Consider the following 17,487-nt stretch of genomic DNA (forward strand, 5'->3'; position numbering starts at 1 on the left):
GAGCGTCCACGCACATTCCGCTGTAACGAGTTTTTAATAATATGATAAACGCCGGTGCGCAATAACTAGAGCAAAAACACGAACGACAAGTTGACTGCTACTAGGTAAACGTTCACGCACGTGAGCACGCACAACATTATCTGTAATACCTTATTGTGTACCACGCTGTATGTTCGAGTTCTCCGATGAAATGGATTAGGAACGGCAATTCGAAACGGAAAAAGGTTTTCAAGAAAGATCTGTCGCATTATACAAACCGAACGAATCGGAAGGAGACTACTTTCTTACTGAGATTAACACAATAAACGCATTCTAAATGGTCGAAAATGAATAGCTTTACGAACTCGATGAAACAGCCAATTCCGAAAGTCAGAAAATAGAGGGTGAATTTCAATAGAAGCTATATTTTTAACTGTGTAATAGAACGTACGCTTTTAATGTGTTTAAAGAATACAATATGTTGGTATCGGATATATTTTTTTCGACGGTATTCGGACCATGGATTCTGTGTTCCTTCGAACGTGAATATACAAGGTAATTATTGAAATAGTTCGTACATTTTTTAGACCCTTTCAATAATCTAACAAAAACGTTGCTAGTCATATTATATTCTATGTATAAAATTTTTTACCATTTTAAAGAAGCATTTACTGTCCGACACCGGGCATTGTCCGTTCAGGCGTTATCAAAAATCAAACGCCACTAGCCAGTTTCAGGCGTTGGCCAGCTTGTCATGGCCGTCATAAGCAGGGTTACTAGGGAATTCCCTTACGGCGAAAATACCTAATGTTGTTTTTAATAAATATAATTCTACTTACGAATTACAATAAATTTATTTAATAGACCTCGAAAGTAGTCATTGTCAACACTGCAGTGTAACACGTACACATCATAAAATAAACACACATACCCTCACAAACACTGATATATATCAGTGTATATATATACATCTACACCCAGGAGTAAACTCGGCTTCCGTTATGGGGAAAAAGTGGCGTAAGAAAAGAGCTTCCTACCATTTCAGGTACTGAAATAAATGTTAAACCGAATGTTAATTTGGCGTAAATTTCAGTAATTGCCAAAACTAAATTGTAGGAAGCCCTTCGCCTACCTCACTTTTTCCCCCCAGCGGAAGCCGAGTTTGCTCGTCGGTGTGCATCGTCATACATATATTGTCCGGATTTGTGTGATTTTAGAATAGTTCCGTAAATTTATGTAATGTAGAAGTACGATTTAAACAATTTATGGTACCCTTCTAGGCACCCTCACAGTTCTATGAACTGTAGACACTGATGTGCTTGAATCTAATTGGTAGGAAATTTCTTCTGCTTGTGGCCAACGCCTGAAGCATTCCGGTTCCAAGTGGTGGCCAAAGCCCGGTGTCCGACTGTACTCCAAAATGACAAATAGTTCGAAAATTGTTTTCTATCAACGTTAAAATCTCTTTAAGTTCTTTTAATACGCTCATACATATAATGTTATTCCGAATACTTTTTATACAAAAATATCAATTAGGTATGTTTATTTATTATTTTGATACAAGTAAACGTAGCGTGTTTTGTAATTAGAGATATTGTATAGATATTTATAACAGTATGTACTCGAAAATACACGATCTCGTGGTATAAATTCGAAAAGTGGGAGAAAAGTGTTGCCGAAAATTTTACTTTTGTACGTCGCTCAAACCAGAGAAAGCTTATTCTATAACTTTTTTCATTAGATCAACGCAAATACCTGAAAAACGTACGGACTATTGTGACAAGCATCTTTCATACATATATTGTTCGCGCGACGGGTCAAAAAATTGGACCATGGTCGAGGGAGGAGAAGAATGTTCGTGAAGGAATGACTGAATCAGCGGTGATGGCGTGATGAGAGAAAAATTGGTTTTTTCTTTTTTCTCTTAGAGAGGTTTTCCTTCTGCCGATTTGCGGAGAAGAAGAAGAATAGAGGTACTGTAAGGAAGCTAGCTATCTCCTGGAAGTCGAAGTTACCTTCAGCGGCTGCCACCGGTGCCTCCTACTTCCAGAAGATGGCACTGGTGCTCCCGTCGTCCATCATGCACTCTGGAATACAGAACAGAAACAAAGAAATGCCATTGGGCCCAAATTACACCATTCGTCGACGTTGTTGACTATATGTATCCTTTAAAGACAAAATATGCCCTCTCTGCAGATTATACAGTGCAGTGTATCTCTGTTGCTACTCTCGAGCGACCACTGAAAATTCATTCTCTGAGTACAAATGTACAGATTATTACATAATCACCTTAAAATAATCGAAACGTACGAGATCAACGATGTTCAAAACGATATTTCCTAGCGATAAATTTATTCGGAGTAAAACCTTCTGTCGTCTGTTTAAAAATCGTATTCCGAATACGCGACAGTTTTTATATTATCTATGTACATACATATTCGGAAATTTGAAGTTCGCCGCTCAGTCGGTAGCAAGGATTTCAATCGGGCGTAACTGTTTTATCACAATTTTACATTCCTCGGATAACGCGGCGACGATTCGCGCTTTCGATTCACCGCATTCCCCGCGTGAATGAACTTAATGACGCGTTTTCGCGAGGTTATGGAGATGCAAAATTGGCGAACCGAGTTAAAGGTCGTCGTCCCGGGGTGCTAGATGCGAGCTCATTCCAGTCGCTAGCCTGACTCGCACCTTCCAGCTAGGCTCCAGGGCACATTTAAGGATTTGTCTCGGGAAATTAGATTCTCGCCTCACTTGCAGCCTCGTTGCATCCCCGTTCTCCACGGATTCTTACCCCTTCGTCCACCTTGCTCTTTCTCACCACCCCCCTCCCTCCCCACCCTCTACCACCGTCTTTCACTTCCTCGCACTTCCTTCTACTATTTCTTGACAGGGAATTCTCCTTCCTTAAGCCCCGAGTACTTTTCATCGATCGTTCGTTACCATTGTCGTGCCAGGGCACTGTAGGGACCAGGAATTGGACCTTTGTCGCTCGAGCTAAGTGTTAACGTGCCCTTCGCGTTCTTTTTCCCGGTCAGTGTCTCCAAGATATCGAGGTAGGAATTAACCCTTGGGAAATTATCTTCTCCCTGGACACCAAGAACAAAGCGAACATTCTGTTTGATGCCGTGCTTCCTTTTCTTTTGCCCGTTCTGTAGCACGCCGATCATTCCTTTTGTCCCGGCTTTAGATTGGTTTTTGTTCTCACTCTGCGATTACTCCGTTAATCCAATTAAAACGATGATCAAAATACTATTGAATAACGTAACTAATAGAAAGACACTGTGTTCTTATAACTTCCACCGATTTCGACGTCAATTTAATGGACGCCACTAAAGGAAATCAATTAATACTATTTAATTTCTTTCCTCGTGATCAATTTATGTCGAGATATTTCGAAACGTTATATTCGGTTAAATGATCTTAAAAGTATAACAATTGTTATTTAATTGGATCGTACAGTTTTTCATTTTCCCAATATCGGCACCAAACAATGGAACGAAAGATGATCATATATGTTTAAGATAATTGTCAATAAAGCTTATTTAAAATTCAAATTTTGAATAAATCTATTATTTATAGAAGAATCCTTTGTGTTGCATGAAACTACAAAAAATTTTGTAAATAACGCAAACCCTGCATAGGAATAAATATGCAAGAACATTACGCATTGAGATTATACCTCCACAATGTGTCGAATATTTTTGTTTATCAACATTTGTAGAAATATTTTTAATGAAATGATTCTACAATTTTTTCAGTATGCTTATCAAAATTTCTCATACGACTTTCAAATCATTATCATTCGATAAATGTTACTGCTGCAATTCGTCCATTGTAACATAAAACATTTACCAACGTCACTAATAAGATCGTTATCTGTAGGAGAATTCGCTTTGTTTTAGATACAATGTATTCGAGGGCAGTATTTGAGATTATACTACCACAATGTGTCGAATATTCTTGTTTATCAACATTTGTGAAAATATTTGTAACGAAATGATTCTACAATTTTTTCAGTATGCTCACCAAAATTTCTCATACGACTTTCAAATCATTATCATTCGATAAATGTTACTGCTGCAATTCGTCCATTGTCACACGAAGCATTTACTAACGTCACTAATAACATCGTTATCTGTACGAGAATTCGTTTTGTTTTAGGTACAATGTATTCGAGGGCAGTATTTAAGATTATGCTACCACAATGTGTTGAATACTTTTGTTTATCAACATTTGTGGAAATATTTTTAACGAAATGATTCTACAATTTTTTCACTATGCTCACAAAAATTTCTTATACGACTTTCAAATCATTATCATTCGATAAATGTTACTGCTGCAATTCGTCCATTGTCACACGAAGCATTTACTAACGTCACTAATAACATCGTTATCTGTACGAGAATTCGTTTTGTTTTAAATACAATGTATTCGAGGGCAGTATTTTAATGAAATGTCAGTTAACAGTATAATCCTACGTAAATTCTTACGTGCTTAACGACGAGAATCTCGTTAAATACATTGCAATTACCGATCCATACGTAACTTTATACCACGCCGTTTTATTGATATCACCTCTCGTCTTACGAAGAAGCACGTCGTTCTCTCATAATCCACAAGGATTTCTCGCAATAGCTTCGGACCGAAGCAGTTCATGTCACGTCAGCCAACTCAAAGTTGCCAGCAATGAAGGCACCCTTCGAGAGTCTCGATATCCCAGGATACGTTTATCTGCCCGAACATGATAGGGCGAATGATGGCGGTGGAGGCAAGGTGACTCGCGGAGGGATCGAAACTTATCTACTTGCTCAACTAGCTCCGGTACAGCAGCCCCTTATCCACTCGCAGGAACTTCGCCTACTCCTTAAGCTTGAGCAACTTTCGTGTAAGATACGCATTTCTCAAATCTGTTTCCGTCGTTGTACACTTAATTCCGGTAGCTTTCGTCAGACAATCAACCGTGCTTAGGCTTGAAAAGCGTGAGAAATCGACCGAGAAGCTTATTTTTCACTTTCTCTTCAACTGTTTTGCGAGAAGGTACAACTGTATGCTTTCGTCTGTTATTGCAGCGAGAATTAATATTTACTCTTTTTATCAATCTGAATCAGTAGAACATGTTCCAATGCTTAATATAGATAATTCGTTTTACGTAGTATACACAAGTGAAACAAAAGCTCATCCAATGAATAATTAAATTATTACCTGGAATGTGTATTACATAAAGGACATAAAGTCATGTTGTAATTTGTAGATTGCATAATGTGCGAATAAAATGGTCGGATGGACAATAACGGTATGTTCCAAATGGCGAGAACATTGGCCGTCGTTTACCACTTCAATTCTGCAATTAAAATCTGATTTCTCTTTTGTAGTGCTAATAGAACAGTACCCAGAGTTGATTTATAGGATATTATTCAACGCGTAAAGTATTATCATAGTATAAGAAAATCTATAAACTCAGGTAATTAAGCCGTGTAAGGGGAAGCCGTTAACTAAGGGAAATGAAAAGTGCTGCACGAAACAAAGGAGCTATTCACGATCGTATGCTGACAACGAAGAACAACCGTTGGCTTTGAAATTTCAAATCGCCACTTTACAAGTGTAAAATGGTAACACCGAGAACGTTCTTTCTCTCTGTTGTATCTCGATAAAGAAATGAAAATTCTGCCTAACGTTTAGAACGCTGTCAAGGACTGATAGCATTGTTATTCAAGGGAGATATTTTATGACTACTGACGTTGAGTCTCCGTTTAAAATTAATTGCGTTCAACAAGTTGCTTTAATTATTGTACAAATTAATCTATCAATAAGAAGTATTCGATAAGTTTGTACCAAATCTGGATTATGATTGGCTAAATGAAATACATTTTAAAAACATAAAAACTGACAAACTTGTAACGTTGTACATATAATCCACAATTTACACGTGGTAGTGCGTCCTGGATGATATAATCCAGATGAATCGCCATGCCATACAAGAATCAATGGAAACCGTAAAAAAATGGTTCAAACAACGCTTTCCCTTCGACAAGACCAAATTTGAGTATTAGTTGAATACGCACGCTATCGAATACATTTTATTGTTAATTGCCAGATTGGTCCAACGAGTACTTCTATTTGTATACATAGTTGCTAATCGGATGTATGTATATCCGACACAATTTCAAAGCCGACAATGTGTTGTCAATATAAATATTTATTTATAATAATTAATACTTTATTTATCTTCTTCATTTATAAGAAATCATTTCCTTCTCGGTGATCCGTTATTTTCAATTTAAAGGGCCTTTAACGATTATATCAGCAGTAATATCAATAAAAGAGTATTTTTCGAATGGTGATTTATATTAGTAAATATTACCGAAATAATCAAGTGACAAAAACTTTGAACGAACATTTATTGTACCGTATTTAATATTAAAGAAGTTACTTTTTGCACAGCACATCTATTTACAAGAATTTTCTAGATATTAAATGTTGCAGTAGACTTGTTGAGATAAAGATCAAGTTATATCTGTCATTACAAAGATTTTTAAATGTCGAACTCTGCAGCTCTTGTTATTATACCAGGTTTCAGATACATTAGCAGGGTTCTTGTGTAACTCCAGGCGATCAATCGGTTTTATTTCTATTGTAACCGAAGCGACAACAGTTGCGTGTCGTAAACTAAGTTCAGAAACTTTATGATCAAAGTCTATCACCAAAGTCTATCACCATACGTTATAGACATATCATGTAAGACAGTATGAGCAGAAGTAAACAGCGATAGTGTTCAGCTTCAGATCGTGGTTCCTATACCTGCGTGAAACTGAGGCTTTGTGGGGCTACACTGAGACACCCGACCGGAGATTACAATGGCATCTACGCTAAATTAGCATATGAATTACGCCTCCCTCCCCCTTCCCGTCCCCAATCCATTTCTCTCGTTTCGCCCCGTAACCTGATTTTCTCCTTCGGTATGTCTCCTAGAACACCACAGACGGATGAAACTCAATTGATCGGACAAAGCTGCTTGCCTGATTACTAATTTCATACGATGCTACTTTTTCCTCTGTGCATACGCAAAAACCCAAGAGCAATGGAAATAGGCAATCAAATGGCATGGTGAAGATAAACACTGGATCTGACTCTGAACGTGAGACAAGACTGGTTCTACATACAAAAATGAGTCGAAAATGTAAAAGAACATTTTTCCTTATGATGTGTCAATTTCAAGATAATCGAATTTGAAAATTCATGTAACATGTATACAGGGTGTAACAAAAATGTTGTCGGACCCGGAACTGGGGCACTCGGGGGGTAAAGTGGAACAAGTTTTTCCTTAGCAACAATGTAATCTGAGGCTTCGTTACCGAGATATTAACGAAAAACTCCGATCATTCAGAGCGCGAGTTTGCCAGCCTACAAATCGCAGCGCGCAGCCACCATTACCGCGGGAACTCGGCTGGCAAACTCGCGCTCTGATTGGTCGGGGTTTTTCGTTAATATCTCGTTAACAAAGCCTGAGATGACATTTTTGCTAAGGCAAAACTTGTTTCAAATCACTTCAAAAGTCTTCCATTTCCGGGTACTCCAACATTTTTGTTACACCCTGCAGATAATATTTTATTCTTATATACTCTGGATAACGAAGATTTCACTTCGGCTTCGTGACTGAAACATACGAAAGCCCCCGGAATTCAACGTGTTAAATAACACTGTTCAACACGTAAAATACCTCATAAGCGTTAACGCCACTCATCATAACGGAAGCACTAAATGTGCGTAGGCAAGACGACCCTCACGCCGTCATTGAGTACCACTACCGCCGCCTTGTGTTCTGCTGAACAACTTCGTTACTCTATTGAAAACAAAACAGATTTTGTAACTTTCCTTGCCACCTTCTTTAGCAGAATGGTCTGCTCCATCGCATGCTATGGTTAAATCTTCTCCTAGACTCTTATATTTTGAAATCAATTTGTGAGAATCAACAAAAGATTGGTGTGTTTTCGGTGTCCTTTTCACTTTGATCATTACTTAAATATATTTACATGTCTGTAATATAATAACAGTTTACATCATTTTGTTCTGGAAAAGCCAGAGAATTATTTCGTAACATAAGCAACTGAGAACCAGCACTGTAATAGGACAAAACACCTCCACATTTGAAAATTTGCAATTTTTACAAAAATTAATTTTTTAAAAAATTGGACGTGCTGGGAAAAAACGGTTTGCAGATTCGATTCAGCTCGTAAAGAACTATTATAAACGCCTCTTAACGTTTATGAGGTATCAAAAAAGTTAAAATTTTTTGAACAATGTAATATGTGCATTAAATACACAACGTGCTATAGAAATAGTATGTCAATAATAAAATTAATTCAAAAATAAACTCTAGATATTTTTAGATTTTAATTTAGTCTTATTAATGAAATTTGATGATTACACATCTACTGGTTAGATTGTTTGTTCTCACCTCCGCGGTTTTCACTGTCCGCCGGCTTCACTTGAATAGGACGGTTCATCTGCAACAGAAAGAAGATCGTTGAAATTATACTTTATATTTAATTGACGATTTCAAAATAAGTTCATTAAAATTAATTACGATTTCACTTTAATTTTGTCAAAATTTATACGTCATCTTGACTGTTCAGACACTAACTAAGACGTTAGTATCTAAATGTAACGTATTATCCTTATCCTTATTATACACATATATAAAAGAAAGTGTCTGTCCCTTTGCTCGCTTATAACTCAAGAACTACGGGATCAATTTCGATGCGGTTTGTTTCATCGTGTAGTGCAATTCTCGGGAATTGTTTTATGCTATATAAATTTTTAGATTTACCAGAATATTCATTGCATTGCTATGTTCCATAGCAGGGGCTCAATCTCTTTGAACTTCTGGGTATAAATAACGTAATATCCAGAACTGGTATAGAAGCCTGTTGGTTATGGGAATGAAGTTATGGCTAAAACTTATTACGAGTATATAGTGTAGAACTTTTTGTACTTTTGAAAGTTGATTGGTTATCATTGGTAGTGAATGGTGATCAGGGATAAATGAGGATTAAATGACAGATAAATGAATTTTTTATGACATTATTGAAATTTTTTTTTAAATTGGCTGATATGACGAAACGGGAAAACCATACTATGCCTTGCAAATGAGCCGTACTTAGTTACTCCAAAAAATCTCCCTGTTTTAGTTGAACTACTCTCCTTCATGTACGTGTAAACAATTTATTTACTGATAGGCATCGGTACATAGCTTCACCATTCCGAGGGCCACCATTTCGGACTAAAATTTAATTCACAAACTAAGCTGCCCCCGCAAGAGCGGGTACGTCGGCTAATAATACATAAATCGATTTAAAACAAACTCGCTGACGTTAACTTCAGTGTCAAGAAAATAGACTTATGTTGGAAAATTCGATCAAAAGATATTACAGGTTTACACAGTATCACATTACGTTGTTTTCTTTAATGAACATCAATAACAATATCTCTATGAAAACTGTCTAAATTGTCCTGCCCTTTTCTCCGCATAATAAATTAATTGTGGTAAGTCCAATGTAAAAATATTCTTACTATCTGTTACTACCATTCGTGTATTTCTGCCTTTGAAACCTGATCGTTTATGAAATTTTACTGTTTTAGTGATTTCAATTTTATGTTATGCAAAAATACTTTCAGACTATAATGAAAAAGTCTGTTTTAAGAAAGACTACTTATCATCACAGTTTTTTTTCCTAAATATATGTATACAATAAATGTTGACAAACATGCGTGGAAGTCGTTTGTACTAACTGGTTTACGATACAACTCACAAAATAGCTATATTTTTCAATCACGTATCTGTAACTGGGAACATGGACCCTAAAGCAGGCCATACTCGATGAGGTTTACCTTTACCTCGAGGCCTGGCCTCATGAGGTGGTCGCACGTTAGGGGAGTTGGGTCTCCCAAAACCTCCTTGTAATCTGTAGCGGGATGGTAGGACCGTGCTGAACGCACGGGTGAAAGTTCCTCAAGGGACCTTCGTGTGATGTGCGTGAGTCGGAAGGCTGAGAAAGAGCCACAGAGGGTGAGGCGTGCGGAGTTTGACGAAAGCGAGTGACAGCAAAATGTATATGTATTTAGTATTAATTTTCACTGAACTATTTCAATTTAGTTTAGAATTATCCATGAAAGTGCCGTTCTTTGAAACCGAATATCCTACAGTAGTACGTACAGCTTCCAAGCAATGAAATATCATTTATATACAAAAAAAGGTTGGAATTTTTAGGCATAGCAGTAGATATGTGCATTGGAGAGGCAAAACTATCATGGTAAAAAAGAAAACATTGGATGGCTGGCAGAAATACAGATTCCTCTCTTCACTCTCCCTTGCCCAGTCGTCCTGCTTGCCGTATTGCATCTTCAGTCGAAATTTTTTGGCATCATACTTTCTATTTCATGCATCTTTTTACTATTTTCTCGCATTTCTCAGTTTCCACCCATGTTTCGTAAGCCCTACTATTTTAAACTTCTTGATGTAATTCCATGTTTCTTTGTCCTTGTTTGTCACCCCCCGCTATACTCCACACGCATATCTGTATTCCTGCCCCTGTCTCCTTTTCCCTTCTTCCCTTCCCTATCTTCTCTTCTCTCTTACATTCATTTCTTTGAACCTTTCTTGTGTTTCCTTCCACTTATACCATTTCCCAGCTACTCTAATTTTCTTGTATCCCGCTTTTGCCTCCTATCCCTGCTGGTAAATTCCTTTTTCCCACCATTATCTGCTTCTTCATCTCCCAATTCTCTAATGTCATCACCACCATTTTTTTCCTCTCCGTACCTCTCATCGCATGGATCTTCTCCACTTTTGTTGTTACTTTCAAGTTTCTCTCTACGTACTCTTCTACCGTCTTTTTATCATTTTCCGCTCCTAGCTCTGCGCCCTTCATTACTATATTCTTCCTTCCCCTCTCACTCTTTCTTTTCTCTCATGTTCCAGATCTATGCTTCTTATCCTTTTCAACAACTTTGTCTTCTCTTCTTTCCATTTTACCCTTTCCTTCTTCATTTCCTCCTCACTCGCTTCTCTTTCTTCTTTCAATTCCTTCCTCATTATTTCTATTTGCTTCTCAAAGCTTTTAAATTTTTCCTATACTTTCTTCTACACTTTTCCTTAGTCCGTCCATCTCTCTCTTTTATCTCTTCTATCTTTTATTTTACTGACATATTACACAATGAAATAATACAATAATTAAACATAAAAACTAAAATCGTCGCATCGGGATTTCATTGGGGTTTCGGACGGGGTCTTCATCGTGAGCACGTGAGGGAAATCATGCAGCTCTCGGTGTTTAGGACGTAAACTTTAGGTTGCTCGGGATTTGAGATTTTTAACCTGGCTTGGGCCACTCGGCCGTCGCGTCGTAAACGTGTGACGTAGGACTTTTGCCGAGAACACCCGAAGCAGAGGGCACACGGACGCGAGGTAGAAAACGCTTGTGTTGGGGAGCCGCCTAGTAGGATGTAGTGGGGCAGGACTCACGAACAGGGTAGAATATGCTTGTGTAAAATACCCACGGGAGGCATGGAGAGGGTATGCGCTCGCGCGGTTAGCCCACACTATTCTGGCATCACTGGGCACACGGAACTGTACACTATGCTCTGATCCCCTCTCCGAGCCTTCAAACTCTCATCCCTTTTTCCCCGCTCTTTTACGGGGCAGTTTTCTCTTCGGAACCCGTCTTTTCGTCACTTCGAAGCCTCCCTTGGCACTTCTAGAAATGTGTTATGGCAAAACTTTGGGTAAAAATCTTGGCAGTCGGATCATTTGTCTTTCTTTTTGGGTGTACATATAGCTTAAAGGTGTTGCTTAATTCATAATAAAATTATTTTGAATGTTTCATTGTATCTGCTTAATAATATGATAATTTCATATTTGCAATATTCTAGAATATATTGGTACTCTTAATAATTATATATTCAGAGCTTAAAAACTCACTTAATAAGAATAACGATATTATGAATTAAGATGTATTTAATAAATAACAGTTACGTGTTAATTTCTGCAACTTTCAGAAAGAATGTATTATTTAGTACATCTACGTACTCCCAAACATGTAGAATGATCAATCAGGATTAATAATATATTCAGTGTCAACTTGTAGAACACCATCAATGGAAAGAAATATCCACAAGTACCACAAAAACCATTTCTAATCATTCCAGGAACTCCTCATTTCCGAGAGTCGAAACTATTTTGGGACACCCTGTATATCAAACGCACATTCATTAGAACTTATATTAGCCAATAAAGTATTTCTGCAGTATAAGTAGTTAATATCAATTTACAACTAGTGAAATAAGATTAATCTGTCGTGTAAAATAACTCAAGGCCGTCGGACAATCCCAAAAATGATATGCAGACAACAATTATTAATATCTATAATTTAAATTCATTTTGATATTCAGCTTTCTGCATGAAATTAATTTATCATTTTGTAAAATAATATTACTATTTCTGAATCCGTCGGTAATCGAAACAACGTGAAACATAATTTAGAACAATCAATTCCGTCGGAAGTTTGATAATCTGTTTCGCAAGATGGGTGTAATATGGAGACCATCTGTCTTCTGATTCCCTCTTTTTTTCATTATGTACTGCCTACCATAAGAATGTGAAGGAAAGAATGCAGTGGGGTGGAAAAGTACGTGGCAGCCCCAAAACTTTTTTCTTGTGCATGCAAGTCATATACCAAGGGGAGTCGCGTTGCAGGGGTCAGTGGCACGACCATGTGGAACACGCGCAGAAACTATGTTCAGTTACACGACCAAGATTTCCGGGTTCATGGTCTTGAATAGGCACATTGTTTCATTGCATTCGCAGTACGCGGTTGACTCTGAAATTCAGAGTCTGAATACGTTATTTTTGTATCACTCTCAATTAAATTGTAAAGGATCTGAATGAGTGAAGATTGTTTGCGTTATATTGTAATATAAAATAAAAACTATATATTTTTTGCTGTGTAAGAAGAATTCAATTTTGTATATAAACATTTTCTTGTATGCCATAAAAAAAAACTTTTCTTATGTCTAACGTATGTCGTCCTTTTCGCAAAGTAAGGACATTCATAAAATTGTTATAGTAAAGAACTGTTAGGTTTCTCCACCAATCAGAAACGATCACGAGAAATCACGAATCACTGTGAAAAATCACCGTGATTGGGAACGAACGTGATCGAATCACGAGTGATTCACAAGTAGCAGTTCACGTCATCTCTACCTAGTACCTACTTCATCAGGAGTTGCACGGATTGGATTATGAAAACCGCGTTCGATTTTGTCAATAGTTCTGGCATCAAATGCAAAATGATGATTTTTTTTACCAAAAGTGTTATTTACCGACGAAGCGACATTTACTAACCGCGGGCAAATTAATTTGAGAAACATGCACTACTGGGCATCAGAAAATCCTCACTGGATGAGAGAAGTTGACCATCAACGTCATCGAGGCGTCAATGTGTGCTGTGGGATACTCGACAATAAATTAATTGGACCATATTTTATTAATGAACGATTAACGGGATAAAAATATTCAAATTTTTTACGTGATATTTTACCAACTTTATTAGAAAATGTACCATTCAGTATCCGCACAGACATCTGGTACCAACATGATGGTTGCTCCGCACATTATGCACATGTAGCAAGGCAAATGCTGAATAGAATTTCTCAATCGATGGATCGGTCGTGTTCGAGAATTTCTGCGGCCAACACGTTTATCAGATCTAACGCCGCTTGACTATTTCTATGGGGTACATTAAAAGATATGGTGTATCGTGAAGCAACAACACCAGAGAATATGACAGAACGAATTCGTGGAGCATGCAGTATGCTTGCTGCACGAACAATTCAGAGTGCAGTTTCCTTGATGATTAATAGATTACATTATCGTTTTAATGTGAATGGACAACATTTCAAATACCTACGTTAGTGAATGGAAGAAGTCTTACTGAAATCTTTGTTGGTATTGAATTTCCAACTTGATATTATGCACAGACCATTTTCAAGAAACAAAGTGAAATTATTCGTTAATTATTAGGTTTACGGCTAATAAAGTACTTTTGTACTAAAAATTTTAATGTCCTTCGATATTTTTGTATAAAAAATATAGTATTCCATTTATATAAACGAAGTTGACCTTCAAATCTCCGAAACGCCTCCACTTACAAAAAAAATATATGCATTATATAATGTATCCCTCTAAATTCTACAACTTTTCTCTGAAAAGTTTTTTCATACAATGTATATTTTAGAAGGTATTCAGGATAAAGAAGTTGCGTGGACTACCCTGTATATTTACAATATATGTTCTTAAATAATCGTTATAAAGATCATATGTCACATTCAATTTCGTCACTAAGAAAGGGCAGGAAAATCGTTCAAGTTGTTTAGAGAATGCTTTTAAAACAGCGAAACCATGCTCTTTATTACTATTATCTAAGAACATATGTATAATGAATTATAACAATATACATAGCACCATTTAAAGGGATTATGAACGCTGAAAAAAGGAATTAGGTCACACGAAAATAGCAAAAATGCTTATTCTAGGAATACCACCAATATTATTTCGTCGACTACAATAAGTTTACGACTTAAGGGAATAGCCTGGTGTAAACTGGCTGAAAATGAATGAATTTTTTAAAGGTTCTTGTGAAGAAATTATTAACATTAGAACTACTAATGACAAACGCATACCTTTTTCGATCGATCGATAAATATGGTAAACTTTTGAAAATTTACAAATGTATAAATTATCTAATTTCTTTAATGTCGTATCGTAATAAAAATTACAAAAGATCTGAGAAAATGGATTGTTATAACATTTTAATCAACGTCGTAAGAGTATATTGGCAACTCATTTTGACTTGCTTGGTTGTGTTAGTGTTAAACCAATCTTAGTGGAACTCTGGGGATATTTTATTGTACAATTGAACTGAATCAAAAATTGTTATTTTTACAAAAACTCCATAAATATTATGGTAATAATATAATGGAAGAAAAGGTGTTCGCGTTCCGGGCCGGGGAATATAACTCAAATACATTTAACCAACTGACCCGGCATTGCATGTATATACGTATTCTACAACATCTTCTTCATAGCATGAACCTATATTTACAGTTTTATTGTTTTAATAAATCGTATTTTTTAGCATTTTTCACTTGAAAACAGTTAAGTTTTCTTAAAAAAGTTTCATCATTTTTTCAATTTTGCATTTGTTAACTTCAAAATAGGTTCATGCTGTAAAGAAGATTTTAAAGAATATGTACATGCAAGGCTGGGTCAGTGGGTACAATATTTTCTTCGTTACATTTTCCGGCGTTGAATACCTTTTTTGCTTACGGGCTGTACATAAGTCTTTATAACTATAATATTTATGGATTTGTCGTGAAAATAAAAATGTTTGTATACAGTTTACCTGTACACTAAAATAATCTCAAAGTTTTAAAGAGAATTGTTTAATACTTTCTTCACACTAAATTCCTAAATATTCGTTCATTTTTAGCTGTTTATAAGTTCCTCCTTAGTTGATATCGTCTATAATACGTAGGACATCGGGTTTTCCGAGAGTAGGTACTGAAGGGGAGTGATTTTTTCGGCTGAACTTTACTTCCCCGGACCAAAAATGATCGACTTTTTTTTATATCTTCTGGTAGTATTCAACGAGTAAAATCTGAAAATGCAAGTGTTAAGTTTAGGAATCCAGCGGTTTAAAAGTTATGCGTATGTAAAACCAAGCATTTTTGACATACTGTACATTTTGTGTTAAAGGGCATATTGACTTCTATACCAAATTTGTCCAATCAGTGGTGTCACTGCTTGTAACGAGATGCACGTGACGGCGGCCATTTTGGCGTTATAATTCAACTGTGCTTGTAAAAAGGACTCGCTTATTCAAAGCGAAATACTGATTCTGAGTAGGATTGATCTAGTTCAGGTGGCGGGGAGGGGATTTAGGCCCCCAACCCCCAAAACAACAGACGACTTTCTACGATTATTTATTAACTAACTCTAACTAACTCAGAATCAGTATTTCGCTTTGAATAAGTGATTCCTTTTTACAAGCACAGTTGAATTATAACGCCAAAATGGCGGCCATCACGTACATCTCCTTACAAACAATGACACCATTGATTGGACGAATTTGGTATAGAAGTCAATATGGCGTTAAACTAACCTGTAAACTACGCTAAAAATGCTCTATTTTACATACGCATAACTTTTGAACCGCTGGATTCCTAAACTTAACACTTGCATTTTCAGATTCTACTCGTTGAATACTACCAGAAGATATAAAAAAAAGTCGATAATTTTTGGTCCGGGAAAGTAAAGTTTAACCATTTTTTCAACTGAGAGCATTTTTTTCTTTGCTACGGCATGCCGCGACGGCCTGCCGGCTGAACGTCGCTACACACGCTCAGTTTTACTTGAACAGATCAATTCCGTTCAGTCTCACCGAATGACTTTTCGTACTTCATCCGGCCGACTAAAGAGTCATAAAAACTGAACAGTTTTATGGTACACACGCTCTGGCCGGACTGTTCGGGCGAAACTGACAGTCCGGCCAGAACGTGTGTAGCGGCCTTTAGGCATTTGTTATTGTCTCGTTGTCAGGGGAACTCGATGTTTGTATAGATACCAGAATTGAGATACGACGTGTTACCCTACTCCTGTCTCTCCGGGGAAGTTTAACACAGAATGCATCGTGTAAATGTCATTTACTACCCGGGAGATCTGTACCAGTCAATAACGATTACTAGGCGAGGCTTCTACGGAACGTATTGCAGGCATAGACGTGGCGATTAACGTAGACAAGTATTAACTACCGCCCATTACCACTGGCTTCATTGCGTCCGAATAGTTCCACTTACACTTGATCAACTTACCGAATTAATGTCAGTTAATGATTTCATCGAGTTGATGATTACCCTACAAGAACACTTGTACCCTCACGAGCAAACTCGGCTACCAAGGGAAAAAGTGATGTAAGGGAAAAACCTCTTACCGTTTGGTCCTGGAGTTACTGAAATTTATGCCAAATTAATATTCGGTTTAACATTTATTTCAGTATTTGAAATAAATTTATCAAGCGGTAGGAGATCCTTACCTCTACGTTATTTTTTCCTCTAGTGGAAGCCGAGTTTGCTCGTGGGTGTAGAAGACAAAGTATGAACAATTCTTTACGCTAACTACGAGTTTGCTTAAAACGTCTCAATTGGCACTCTATTTATATAAATTGGACGTTTGAAAAACTGCACAAATACCGTCTAGTTTGTCAAATATCAAGTATCATATTATTACGTGTACATTTTAAGACTTGCAAGACTAGGTTTAACTATGAAGCTCCACGACGAATAGTTTTCATCGATTGATAATGTCGAGAAGTCCACGACGAACATCAGCTAGAAAATTGAGAATTTTTCTCTCTCTTAGAGCTGCACTGTTACGTTCATCACACCCGTAAG

The 17,487-nt window shown here is 36.9% G+C and overlaps 1 protein-coding gene across 1 annotated transcript in view; it reads right to left on the minus strand.

Annotated features, from left to right (window-relative positions):
* The window catches only part of LOC107195039 (CUGBP Elav-like family member 4), a 158,928-nt gene that overhangs the window by 120,219 nt on the left and 21,222 nt on the right, over positions 1 to 17,487 (minus strand). The window contains exon 2 of the mRNA XM_015584800.1: positions 8,438 to 8,486. Coding sequence (XP_015440286.1) covers positions 8,438 to 8,486 — 49 coding nt within the window. The remainder of the gene's footprint in view (positions 1 to 8,437; positions 8,487 to 17,487) is intronic.

The sequence above is a fragment of the Dufourea novaeangliae genome, unplaced genomic scaffold, assembly GCF_001272555.1.
Source record: "Dufourea novaeangliae isolate 0120121106 unplaced genomic scaffold, ASM127255v1 scaffold40, whole genome shotgun sequence".
NCBI lineage: Eukaryota > Metazoa > Arthropoda > Insecta > Hymenoptera > Halictidae > Dufourea > Dufourea novaeangliae.